The 13,889-nt window shown below is 41.5% G+C and overlaps 1 protein-coding gene across 1 annotated transcript in view; it reads left to right on the forward strand.

Moving 5' to 3' along the window:
* The window catches only part of ZZEF1 (zinc finger ZZ-type and EF-hand domain containing 1), a 54,145-nt gene extending 41,305 nt beyond the window's left edge, over positions 1-12,840 (forward strand). Inside the window, exons 46-55 of the mRNA NM_001389530.3 lie at positions 145-245; positions 762-897; positions 1,955-2,314; positions 4,041-4,184; positions 4,957-5,125; positions 6,976-7,074; positions 7,740-7,905; positions 8,891-9,041; positions 9,551-9,622; positions 9,836-12,840. Of these exons, the coding sequence (NP_001376459.3) occupies positions 145-245; positions 762-897; positions 1,955-2,314; positions 4,041-4,184; positions 4,957-5,125; positions 6,976-7,074; positions 7,740-7,905; positions 8,891-9,041; positions 9,551-9,622; positions 9,836-9,910 (1,473 nt within the window). The 3' untranslated portion in view covers positions 9,911-12,840. The remainder of the gene's footprint in view (positions 1-144; positions 246-761; positions 898-1,954; positions 2,315-4,040; positions 4,185-4,956; positions 5,126-6,975; positions 7,075-7,739; positions 7,906-8,890; positions 9,042-9,550; positions 9,623-9,835) is intronic.
* Positions 12,841-13,889: the final 1,049 nt, after the last annotated feature.

Here is a 13,889-nt window from a genome sequence, read left to right on the forward strand (position 1 = left end):
TGTTACTAATCCAGATATTATTAAATTCATTAATTCTCTATCTACATGATAAACAGGAAAATAAAAACTAGGACACTCTTAAAGAAACTCACCTTTCTTTTTCCCCTGTAACATCTTGGGTTTTTTTTTTTCCTTCTTGCTCAGATGACACATGATGCACTCAATGCACCTCTCCATATTCTACGAGCCATGTATGAGTTGCAAATGAAAAGAACTGAGTCTTTCTTCCTGGAAGTTCAAAAGAGGTATGTGAAGGACAATCCAATCCAAACACAAAGTTAGTAGATGCAGGTGATAACTTAACATATGGAAGATGCTGAATAGAAATTGTTCCAAGGATATGACTTGTTTCTCATGGGTGAAAAGTTAGGAATTGAACTCCTGGTAAGTTTTAGTTGACACCACCTTCTGAAATATGTTGCATGTTCTTTTAAACAAATAACTCCCATATGAAGAGCTACTATATCTGTAAATTATCCTAAATGAGGAAGAATGAACAGACCTTCCTGTAACTTCTAATAATAAAAGCACATCTTGGAGCCATCATGTTCCTACAGAGATAAACAATTTGATGTAAGACCTTCTGCTTATTAGAACAGGGAAGCTACTTAACATACAACATGCCAAAAATAGGTAGAGTTTAATTAATCTTTTTAAAGCAGAAAGTAGGAAGAGTTTTAATCTGTACTTGTGTTAAATTAACTTTCATTAATTTCCAAATATATTTATGTACTTGTTTTTGGGTTGGTTTTTTTTTTGAGGTTTGATGGAGATGTAATTACAACAGATGAGAGGATCCGAACCCTGGCTCAGAAATGGCAACCCAGCAAGCGTTTGAGGTTGGAGGAGCAGAGTTCAAAAGCAGTAGATACAGATATGATCATCTTACCATGTTTGGTGTGTATCTCTCCACTGAAAGGAGTGGTTTTCAAATGCTCAGCTTAGGCATTTGAGTAACTTCAATTTTTTTTTAGTAAATTCAGAGATAGTTATCTATTTTTGTTTAACTCTTGAAGTAATCTGTTGCTAATGTTTTATGCCAAAAGCAATGAGCAGGCGCAACAAGAATCAAGCATTTCTTCCTTGTGATTCCTTCCCTAAGGAAGTAAGAGAACTTGATTCTCAGGTCAGGATTGTGATTGCAGGCTGTAATTTCCTCTCCTTATGCAGGAGAGATTGTATCTAATTGCTGCAAGTTTATACAGTAACTGTTAGGGTTTTACCACGTTACTGCTATCTTACAGTAACTTCAGCAGAACAAGGAAGCAGTGTTGTGTTGCAGTGTACACACTGCACTTGTAAGCTGAGGTTTTGCATTCAGTGGTGTGGTTATCCAGCTTTGTACTTTAATTTGGGTGCTGATTCCTGGCTGCATGACATCGCCAGCATAGTGGTGTATCAGCTGTGTTGCAAACAGGATTGAGGGCTTCCTGAAGTAGTTTCAAGCAATTAGAAGAAAAAATGTTGGATGTTAACAGCAGTTCATACAGGGTTCATCAAATATCCAGCCCTGAAAACACTCCAAGCCTAAGGAACCTAATGTTCTAGCTTTAAATCATGCTTGGATGAAATGATCTACGAAGTCCCTCTCAATTTGCACTGTTCTGTGACTGCATGCTAGGGTCACAAATAGCGTGGTACTGCTTTACCTCTGTAGCAAACCTTAAGCTAACACTTTAGGTTAGAATTCAAACTGTTGTTTCTGATCATATGTACAATCACAAATGTATTGGTTTATGGTGAGGTCTGTTGGTATAAATAGTTTTTTTGAGGAGTTCTGTCCTTGTCCATACATGAGAGGTCATGCTCTGTGCTGCTTGATGCATCTAGATTTTAGTACATATAAGATATATTAATGTGTAAATTCAGCTTTCAGCCTGATGGACTGGTTAGATATCCAAACAAAAGGAAGTACATTTTTCAAAGCCTGTTTTCAACCTTCTTTCTTTTGCAGTCAAAGCCTGTACTCTGTGATAAAGCCACAGAAGAAACCAATCCAGTTGCCCAGAAACTGATAACTAACACAGAGAGTGATCTTCAGCTTAGTTACGCCAAGCAGCGTCGCACAAAGAGTTCCATACTCTTGCACAAGGAGCTGGACTCCAGAAGCAAAAAGGCTGTGAGAGACTACCTGTATCGTGTGAATGAGGCGACTGCTGTTCTTTATGCCAGGCATGTGCTGGCATCGCTGCTGGCTGAATGGCCAGATGATGTGGCAATAAATGAGGAAGTCCTGGATCTTAGTGGCCCAGCCCATATGACATACATACTGGACATGCTCATGCAGCTAGAGGAAAAGCAGTTATGGGAAAAAGTAAGTGGATTTCACTTCTGCATGCAAACAAGCCCTACATTCCATTCTCTGACTAACAAAAATATGTGCAGTTCCCTTTTTTAAACTATATTGAAACTCCAACATTAAAATTAGTTCTGAAAAAGTAGTTGGAATCTGTCAGTGTCTTAATATACTGATTTGGTTAACAGCAAATGAAAAAGCTGGCTCCTTGGAGACAGTTCTGTCATTTATATGGGGAAATAAATCTTGTAGAGAAATTGGTCACATAGGCAGTTTGTTCTGAAAGCTGTTTTTTGTTAGACCTCAATGTGTATATTGTAATACCTGCAGCTCCACTGACTATTAATATGGTGGAAGTGATCTTGGAATTTTAATAGAATGTTATAATGAAAATGTCAGCCAAATGCTTCACAGCAGATGAAGTGAATCAAGTGCTAGAATTTTTCAAAGAAGGAATTAAAAATAAAACAGAAGGCATCAGTACACTGCTGAACTGATACTGTGCTCTCATCTGGACTGCAGCACACTGCCTGACTCCCTCAGCTCATCTTATAAAACGATGTAGTTCAACTGAAAGAGATCTGCAGAAGGGTGGCAGAGGTTATTACAGCCATGAAGTAACTAGTATGCTAGGAGCCAGCTGGTTTTCTTGGTTCCTGGGGCAATAAGAGAGGAGGAGTAATAAAACTTCTGTTCCTCCTTCTCTGTAGTTCTGAAGCCATGAGCAGCATAGAAAAAGTAAACAACAAGTCTTATTCACTGGCCCTCCCGGTAAGAAAACAAAGGAGTGTCAGATTAAGGTAGTCAGTGGCAGGTCCAAAACAAACCAAAAGAGCTGGGTCTTGACACAGTGTGTCATTAGAGTTGGTGCCACAGGGTGTTTGTATAGGATCAGAAAATGACAGGATGAACTGATGTAATGAAAGTCTGTTAAGGCATATAAAATGCAAAGGCGTGGCCTCTGATTTAGGCTATTCTGCAAGTTTGTAGAGGCAAAGAATGCATTCAAGGAACTGTGCTGCATACTTCCTGTGTTTTTGTATTCATTTTTCCAAAAAATCTCCTAGTGGCTGATTTGAAGGCAAACCTTTTGGCCTGAACGAGCCTGGCTAGCTTTATTGGAGGAGTTAGAAAACTGCAGGTAAAACAATGCAGTGGGTTCCTATAATGACCTGTACAGGGCCGTGAGGGATAAGACTCATGATTAAGAGCTTACAGTAAGGTTGTTCTGAATTATCACTTAATACATCCTGTCAGATTCAATGGCATTGACTTGTATTTTTCATGACACAGCTCTTGCATGTAGCTCTTCCAATCGCTGCAGCCACTTGACTCGATCGTTCTTTTTATACACATGGGCTTGTATGTTTTTTACACATGGGCTTGTATGTTTTTTACACATGGACTTGTCACATATTTTAGCCTTGAAAACATACATGTTCTGTTCCAATTGGAAACCATAGATAGGGAAGGTAAAGGTGTCTGTTTAGTTCGTTAGCAAAATTTTTAATAACCTTCCCTGTTTCCAGCTTCATTTTTACTTAGAATTACTCTGTGAGCTGCCCTTTGCTCTTAGCATTTGTGGAAAGAGCTGTGGCTAGGAGCTGTGATGCATCAGTGGTGACTTTGTCTTTCTTGCTGGTTCCTCAAGTCTCTCTTTGGCTAGAAATGTGTCCATCATCATCAGCGAGTGCACCGATGTTGTTTTGAGAGCCAACTGTTTATGTAATGTGTTGCTTCTCAGATTCTGCAGAAAGTACTGCTCGGATGCAATGAAAGCATGCTGGGAACAATGGCACTGACAGCTTGCCAGTTCATGGAGGAGCCTGGAATGGCCGTCCAGGTGCGCGAATCGAAGCATCCCTACAACAACAATACCAATTTTGAGGTAAGTCATGCTTGTTTTGCAGCACAGTGGGATTATGTGACTCGAAGACAGAAATACCAAGGTGCTTGGAGCAGAAGTGTCACAATGTTCCCTGTGTACAACCATATGGCTTCTGTGTCTGGAGCACTTGTGGAATAACCTGTTCTGGAAGAATTTTGAAGACTGACTGCAGCCTTGCCCTGTAGAGAAATATATTCAATAAGGCACTTGGATGTGGAAAAATCCATAACTTAAATAGTTTTAATATGCATGTGCTTGAAGCAGCTCATATACTTAAATAATTTCAGGGCCTTCATGAAGAAATATTTCCACCTTTCATCCAAAGGTCTGTTGCAGTTGACCTATTACTTTCTCATGCCTTTAGGTGAAAGCTAGGAGTGGGATTTTTATTTCTTTTTATTTTTTGCTCATGCAAATATAGTGATTACTACCAGTGGGCAATCTTAGGATTTCTAACTCCCTTACAGCTGTGACTTTTGACTTTTTAAAGGCATGTAAACCTTTGGAATCTGACTACTGTATTGGTTTGGTATCAGCAATGAATATTACCTTCAAAAAAGCAAAGCATCGCCAGTAATTAATTTTTCACACTTAACACCAATAGACCATGCTTTGCAGTTGTCAACTGCTGGTGAAACCAATGAAGAATTTTCCCCCTTCCATGGAGGCACTGTAATAGTCCTTTTACCCCTTTTGCCTGTAGGGTGTAAGTTAAATAGCTTCTTGATAATCTAGTGTTATAAGATGCAAAGATCACATGTTTATTTCTCAGGATAAAGTTCAAATTCCCGGTGCTATCTACCTCTCAATCAAATTTGACTCTCAGTGTAATACAGAAGAAGGCTGTGATGAGTTGCTCATGTCCAGCAGCAGCGATTTCCAGCAGGACCGGCACAGCTTCAGTGGCTCTCCACAGAAATGGAACGACTTTGAGCTTCCAGGTGAATATGCACTGTCTGAAAGTGCAGGAGGTGAATTGCAGAGATCTGGCACTCCAAAGGAAAACTGCTGCAATATGACAGTTAAATGTGGATGTTACTGATGTGTGGGGGAAAAACTCCTTTTCTTGTCTCAATCTGTTTGGTCTGACGGGCTTCTCCTGCATTTACTTTTGTAAAAATGGGCTTATCTGTTGCTCTGCCACTTGACACATTCCATACTGCTTTACTTCTGACCTTTTCTTCCCCACCTCACTCAGAGCAGTCACTCAGCTACTGGAAACAAATTTTCATCTTGATTCCATTCCAGCGCAGTCCTTGTTCTGCACGATACTCACATTGTTTCTGCCTTGTCTGACTTTCCACAGGAAGCACATTTTTTTCAGCAGATAGGCTTATCTCGTCTCTGTGCTCTACTAGTGCTCAGAGCAAACACAGACAGCGTGCCAATGCCTTGTCTCCAGTTGTTGCCACTGAGCACAGCTGAAAAAATCCTTCACTTCGCTGACAAGCTCAGCCCATGTTCTTTAAGCACATAATTGATAACATGCTGTAGAGAATGCCAGCGGCCTGAAGGGCTGCGTGGAGAAAACTGCATGGCTCCCATGCTGCTTGTGTTAAGCTGTGTTAACCCTCTGAGCTCTGGAGCTTTTGACACACGTACTGTCTGTAAATAGATGTAGGAACTTCCACAGTTTGGGTTACGGAGTTCTAGTTGGAAATCAATGTGCCTAGAAGCATTTTGGATTGTTATGAGCTTTTTTTCCTCCCTCCTCTTCCTCCCGAATAGCTGCAGAGGTTTGCCAGGAAACTGAACTTTGAGGCCCATTGTTTTGGAGCAGCCTTGGCTGTGAAACTTGAGTTTCACCCTGTGAACCTTCAGCTCCATCCAAGGCTCTCTGGATCGGGTCTCTTGATTTCCCTCAGCAGTCTCTAGCTGATCCCTGGCACCAGGAGGCTTCTTTGCATCTGGGGACAGGGCTTTCTGCAGGCTGTCATTGCTGCTTAGGAGTAAGAGTGAGCAGTGACTCCTTTTTGTGTGGGAAACAGGAAAATAGATGGGTTTGTTGATTATTTATTATTATTATTATTACTAATTTTTAAAGTTTTCTGTTTGGTTTTCTTTACCCTCACAAATATTTTCAACATTTTTCATCCGCTTGAAACTTGGAAAATTCTGCACGCGGTCCTGTTTGGCCCAGAGTGACTTCTCATGTAATAGAAAGAAAATGTAAGCTCTGGGCAGCTCTGATATCGCAGAACACAACAGATGGAGGAGTTTGTTCAGCAGGACAGCTAACTACCAGCATTCGTCTTTGTGAAGCCGTAGGGGCTGCAGTTAGAAGAACTTTCTGCATGTTCCACTGCTTGCTCACAAAATGATCCAATGTTTGGGTAGCTCTTTGAGCATTAGGAGGTTAATCATTTGGTTCTATAAAGCAGAAGTCTGTGATTTTGTTTGCTGACATGAAGAGCAATGCAACTGCACTTCCACGGCTTTCTGCCTTTTGATGAATGGACAGCGAACTTGGCTGCCCAGGTAGAAGGTATTTCATAAATCACAGTGGATCCATAGCTCAGGGTGGAAAAATGGAGTTGAACTGCTTGTCCACAACTCCCTCTCATTCTATGGAATTGGCATCAATGTGAGAGATGTTACCCTGCCAGTATTTGCGTGCAGCGTTTTGCTTCAGCTCTGTGCACTGCATCATTACAAAGAAGCAGGTCATCACTTCCCTTGAATGACGACGTCTAGGATGAATTCATTGTCATGAAAAACTGAATAAAAGAGTATTAGTGGTAGCAAACCTAAGCGGTTGTAATGTGGATTTCCTCCCTTTCCTTGCACACAGGAGATACTCTCTATTACCGATTTACTTCTGACATGAGCAACACGGAGTGGGGCTATAAGTTTACAGTGACAGCAGGTCATCTGGGGAGATTTCAGACAGGTAAGCACTGTTCAGAATGCATCTGGAAGGACTTCTTGCAGTTATTTTGCCAAACTTGCCGTTATCTGGGTTGGGTTTTTGGTTATTTTTTGACTTGGGATCTGCTTTCTTCAGTGTTTTGGAAATACGTGATTTGTCTCATTCGGTTTGAAACTTGACTGTTGTCTCTTATTTGCTGTGACTTTATGCAGGAAATAGCAAATCTTTATAGAGATTTAGAGAAAACAATTATAATATTACATGCATTCGAAGTCTCATTATATGACAGTAATTACACGCAGGATTTAGTGAACACTCCCAGGTGCCATAATTGGAAACAGATATCATTTTAATTGCCTTTTTAACAAGTCATTGTCCATTAGGGAAGACTGTTTCTCGATCTAATTTGTAGCTATAGCATGGAAGCTAGTTTATTTTAGAATTTAAATGTTTTTAATGGAAATGAAGCTGATTTGTAATCAGCAAATCCTACTGCGTATCACACAATGCTGAGGGCCTGGTTTTGGTTATCCTTAGTTGGGCAAAACTTTGTTCTGTGTTTTTATTCTTGCTTCCTAGAACAGTGCCTTGTATATGGAGACAACTATGGGTATCCCTGCAAAGTAAAGACTGTTTATTCTTTTTTTGTTTTTTTAATTTGTTGTATGTTTTTATTTTTTTACCAGGGTTTGAGATCCTAAAGCAGATGCTGTCTGAAGAGAGGGTAATTCCTCACCTCCCGCTGGCCAGAATCTGGGAATGGCAGGTGGGGGTGGCGTGCCGTCAGACCGGCCACCAGCGCCTGAAGGCCATCCACTTGCTCTTGAAGATCGTGCAGTGTAGTGCCCAAAGGTGAGCATGCTATTCTGCACTTCACGTATTTGATTTGTACCATTGCAAAGCCTGACAGTGAGTTTCAGAAAGGGTAGGTATGCATGGTGTGGGTATTCCTTCTGAAAACGGGTGGTGAAACACTGTGACTTTACAGTCTTGAAGATGTATATGGTTGCATTAACTCAATAGCTTAATATCAGTGCTGATAATTAACTCAGTTGTACCCTTTTGGCTTAGAGCAAACCAATGAAGGGGCAGCATTCTACTAGCATGCATGGATTAAAGAACACAGGTCAAAAATTGTATTGGTACTAATATGTAATATCACTGATTTAAGGTAACTTCAAGCTCCTTTAGTGTTTTGGTGTTATTTCTATTGTTTTTCCATCAGAAAACATCTACTTTGTCCTATGGACAACAGATTTAATCACTGAAAGATCAAGTCTACATTGTGCTTACAATATTTTTCTTGTGTTAATCTGATGATAGATTCCCTCCCCCACCACTGAACGATATTTATCATCCTGTCTGCGTAATAAGTGATGTTTGAATTGACTTGCTTTATCTCAGGAGTAGGAAGGAGGCAGGGTTGGAGCTATTTGTAATGAAAGATGTCTGCCCAAAGCAAGGGCGTCAGCTGCCCAGTGCTGGAGTTTGGTGTTGTGCAGTTTCAAGCAGTGGAGCTGAGCAACAGGACATACATGGTTATTTTAAAGCTCATATTTGAGGAGGCTGCTGAGGTTTAGAAAAGTCATTTAGATACATTCATGGATATGAGATTTTCTTCACTTCACTGATTCAGAATGAAGCTTGCTGTGCTGAAACACCTGACTGAATTTAGATCTTTTAAATGCTTCTACTTCTTCCTTCCTTTATACATTTAACTTTCAGAATGTATGGCTTTGTTCTTTTAAGCTGGGGTGGTGTGGGCATGTTGTTTTTTCCCAGGAGAAGGCATCAGATCATGATTACTCACTGCTTTATTTCAATGACCTTCTTCCAGGGACTGTGACCTCACATTGCTGAAGCCACTTTGGCAGCTTTTCACCCATATGGAAAACAACATATGTCATGATGTGACCAAGCCTGGTATTCTCCTTCCTCTTCATCGTGCACTTGCAGAACTCTTCTTTGTTACAGAAAACAGAGTTACTGTAAGCAGTTCTTTTATTTATATCCCTCCTCACCCCATGGCTGCAGTTCAGTGTCAAACTAAATGCAGTTTTCCTTTATCTTGGCGAAGTACTTCAGAGTTTTTGTATACTTGAGAAATATGGGCAGCTTTTTCTTCTGGAGTCTGGTAGCAAATTCTAATAGAGGGGAATAATATAGTTGTCTTGTCCATCATGGGTCTGTAAGTAACAGTCATGACTCTTCCTTGGGCAATTAAGGCATGATCTACTCTTAATTGTGAGAGGAATGCAGGTTTAATGATTGATTTGAAGGGATTTGAATGTGGTTCTCTTTGGGTTGATTTTGCTCATTAGATGAACTGTCCATAATGAACTGGTTTCTGTGATCACAAACTGTTCTAGTCCAGGAGTCTTGTGTGTAGTTCAGATGCCTTTGATTAGGGACTGTTAGAATGATCAGCATTTTAATGTTAATTAGGATGATATCTTTGGTAGAAGTGTTGGTGCTCATTAAATGCTTTGTGTTGTAGGAGCTTGGATCTCTACAGGAGTATTTGCTTGCCTTAAATTCTGAAGATCATCTTCATCGCTGCACAGCACAGGTAATAACAAGGCTGCACAACCCCAGAGATGCATTTTTGTAATATTTTCTGGCAGACAGAAGTAGCAAAGAGGTTTCTGATTGCACAGTAGCAGATAGAAGTAGGTTGGTGTTTTAATAATTTCTGTTTAAATTCTTACCAGGATTTCTTTACACTTTTGAACAGGGTAGGATATTTGATGTGACTCTGTTTTTTCTTTCTTTTCCCTTGCAGGCCCTGAGAAACATTGCTGCTATCAGCCTTGCCATTAACTATCCAAACAAATCAACAAGTTTCTGGAATGTTTAATACTGGCTCAGGCCGGAGTGCATGGGATAGAGTAGTTTGTCCATAGGAACCTTGGAACAAACATCTTAAACTCCGTTCAGGAAAAGTTCCTTCAGCTTCAGTGTATGAGCACTCTGCAGCCTTCCTTCCTTCCACCTTGATGTAGAGTTTGTAAAAGTAAAAGCGCACTTTGATGAAAAAGCACATCTTGAAGTAACTCACGCGTCGCCTACAGTTATGTATGCACATATTGTAGCATGTTAGAGTAAACAAAACAGTTTTTGTTTTTAAGTCAGAGGAAGTAAACAAAAGAAGGTGACTGAAGTATGAGAATGGAAGGCCCCCCCACGTTGGCATCATCTGCTCCCAAGGAAAATTGATTGGTGGAACCTGGAAGCTTTGAAAATACTGCTGAACTTAGAAGGATGCCATCAGCAGCATCTGTTTACCAATGGAGTGAACCAGAATCTGATGGGCTGATGTGGAAATGGTCCACACTTGAATCATGCCATGCTTGCTTCTGCTTTGAAGGCTACTGGCTACTACATGGGGAAAAGAACTTGATTAATGGTAATCTACAGGTTGCAGAACAAATTCTGGGTGATTGCATAGCAGTTAAAGGATTCCAGAGCATCCTTGTGCAAGATGTTAATGTTTCTCCTGTTCTTTGACTCGATCAACTGGATCATCTGTTCTTACCTTAATTTATCTCCGATGGTCTTATTCCAAACAGTACGTCATTCTAGCACGGATTGCAAAGGCTGGCCTCCTTCACTAAGCAGTGCTGAGATGAGGAACTGAGAAACTTGCATATTTCTCAAAGGTCGTATCATTACAAGAAATTATTCAGGAGAGATTTTATGTTTTCAAAGTACTGGTGGCATACAGAGGGCCTTCTCAGCACTGTTGGGAACTCGAGCTCCCAGCTCTCCGGGTGGGAGTTAATGATCAATCTCATCTTACCTTACACAGCAATAACTGTATTAATGGACGTGGAATGAATTGCAGACCTTCTACATTGAAATAAATTGGCTTTTTTCCTGCTCAGCTACACTGGTTTTTCCCTTTCCAAAGAGTACAAAGAACATAGAAGGATCTGGGGCTGTATTTTGTATTTTGTCTTGTCAAGTATGAATTCAGAGAAACTTCTAATGATCATTATTCTGTTCCCTTCCTCACTTCAACATTAAACTCCTAGAGAGGCAACCAAAATCTTCCATAGCGGAGTTTAGCTAACTGTAAGTTGGGTAATGGCAAGGCTCTGTCAGAAGGAAACATGCTTGGTGCCTAAATAGCATTGTGCACTGAGCACGTGAGCAATGCTTTTGTGGATGGGCTTACCAGCTGGGGCTGGATGTACTTTAAGGGTGGTCCCATCTCCCTCTGGGAGGGAAATGCACAGTGTGCATCCCCCTTTCCTTGGATGACCTCTGGTGTTGTGGTTAAAGAAGTGTTGGCTTCTTTCTGTTCAGCCAGGGGACTGTAAGTGAATGCTGCTTCAGGGGATGGTGGTGAATCAGGCTGTCGTTATTCTGCCTGAAAGACTTAAAGCTGACGACCAAGCTGTGCGGTGCTGAAGCCATTTCCTTCAAGAATGGAGAGACCCTCTTAAGCCTGTGTAAATGCCAGAAGTCAGGAAAAACATACCACTTATCAAAGATGGAAAGGATGCAGAGAAATACTGCTCTGAGACCCCTCCTCAATGTACTGTAACTGAAAGCTGAAGCTCTTCCTTCCAGAAGGAGCTTACCAAAGTTGTGGCGTATCTTTAACGTGTGGATCATTTTGTTCCCACATCCAAGCAATGCATTGGAGTTTGCATTCTCACTGCAAGGCTGAGAAACCAGCTACTTCCCACGTTCTAAAAGCGTGAGCAGATTCTGAGTTGCTGCACCAAGAGATGCTCAGTGTGCTTCAGGGACAGGTGAGCTTATTGAAATTGCTCTTCTCGAGCAGTAGGACTTCCTATTCACTGCCTCAGTGTGAATCCGTGGCCGAGCAGCCAGGGATCTGCAATGGGCTGATTTGCTAGGGCATGTAGCATGCTGCTGAGATCTTCCTATGTTTTAGTCCGAGAAGGCTTTTTCTTTTTTCACATCAGGGATGAAGACTGTAAATAAACCATTCATAGAACCTGCGGCGGCTCCGTCATAGTCACGTCATTTCTGTTGGACTGCCTTTTTGCTTTCTGTCTGAAGACATGAGGCTGCAAGGATGACCAGGAGTGGCCAGTGGTCCTCACTTGGCGCACCGCTTCCTTACTCTACCAGCAGTAACTGGCCTTGAGAGTCACCTCCTTGCCCCGAGGGACTGTCTGGAAACGTCGTCCACTGTTATTTCTACCCACTAGATGGAACTGAAGGACTGTGACCTGAGTTGACACTGAATCTGTTGCTGCCTTACAACTTAATCATTCATTACAGATTTTTACGAGACAAAAAACAAACAAACAAAAAAAAAACACTTGATATTTTTTTTTTCCTTGATAGTTTTAAAGAGGATGAGATTACTGATAATGAATATTCGTGATCGATCGCATTTTGAAAATCCCCCAGCAGTTCCAACTGGATGGAGATGATGATACTACTGAATAGTAGGAGACTGGCTGGAAAACAGGAATGCAGAGAAAAATGTGCCTGATACTAAAAAAAATAATGATAAAGTAGTTGTCCTGCCTGAATCACCTCTGATAAGCTTGAGAGCAACCACGTTGTTCGTAACGATACCTTCGACTTGCTTTCATTAAACACTTAGAAAAGAGAGTTTTATAATTTCTTTTATTACGGGTTTACTACTTTGTGATTTTTATCAGTTGTTTAAAATATATCAAACCTTTCGATTTATTCCAGTTCAGTTCAACATGTACAAAGAAAGCTACAGATGTGGGTAAAATATGCAAATGCAGAGAAATATATTGTAAAAATTCTATAAAAACAAAAACGTGGAATGCAGTGTCTGTTTTTTGTTTGCTTTTCTCCTCTCCTCACTGAGTGTTAAATGCCTCCATGTGCTCTGAGACACCCAAGGTTTCCCCTATGAATCTTCATTCTCTGTGCCTGTAAGTAAACCTGCTTGTCCTCGTGCATCTGCTCTTGCACCAAACTATGCAGGACACGTAGGACTGGAGTCTTCTTTTAAATTCCAGCCCTGCTGTTTACATTCCAGCAGCCTTATCCTAAAAACAAAGTTTTACCATGGCTACCCCTTGGTTTTGGTGCCTGTGTGTGTGTGTTTACTGAAACCAAAGCTGGAGCCCCAGGTGTTGCCCCACGTGGGGCTGAGATGTGCCCTGTACTGATCAGTGGTGGCTATCAGCAAAGGTGCCCACCTGCCCCCATTGGTCAGGGCTGATGTATTGAGCCCTCTCTACCTAGAAAAGCACAAGTAACAGAAGGCTGCTCCTTCCCTGTCTGACCTTCTGCAAATCTTGCTGGTTTTTTAATGTTTGCAGTGCAAATATGCAATATTCAACCTTGCATTGTGTGAAGGGGTGGGGGGGGGGGAAGACAATTCTAGGAAAGCAAAAGAAATAGGAAATTAAAGTGTCTGCCAATATTTGTCTTCTCCAAAAAGAAGTGTGAGGGCAGCGCTGCTGGCAGGAGGAGAGGCCTTCCATGTTCCTATGGACAACTCCTGGGGCTGCAGTGCTTACCTTCGGTTGAAATGAAGGAGGAATTAAGGTGTGACTTAACACGTATCCAGAAGTAGGCTTGGGATGGGTTTTATTGCCCTGCAGCCCAAGCACAGCAGCTGACAGGGAGTTCTCAGTATACGGTGTGGCTCTCTTGTGCCTATCAGCAAAGGCACCGAAATAGAGCTGAGCTCCTGAGTCAGGAGCAGCACTGAGTCAGGGCCCCTTCGGCTCGGGATGATGGCATCTGCAGCTCTTCTCCTTCACATCACCCACCCACGGCTGCTCATGAATCAGAATGTCAGTGGTTCCGCTGCCCGCTCAGACCGCGGCGTCACATCTCCCTGAGCAGCAGATTGGGTTTTGTTT

The sequence above is a fragment of the Gallus gallus genome, chromosome 19 (genome assembly GCF_016699485.2).
Source record: "Gallus gallus isolate bGalGal1 chromosome 19, bGalGal1.mat.broiler.GRCg7b, whole genome shotgun sequence".
In the NCBI taxonomy this organism is placed as follows: Eukaryota; Metazoa; Chordata; class Aves; order Galliformes; family Phasianidae; genus Gallus; species Gallus gallus.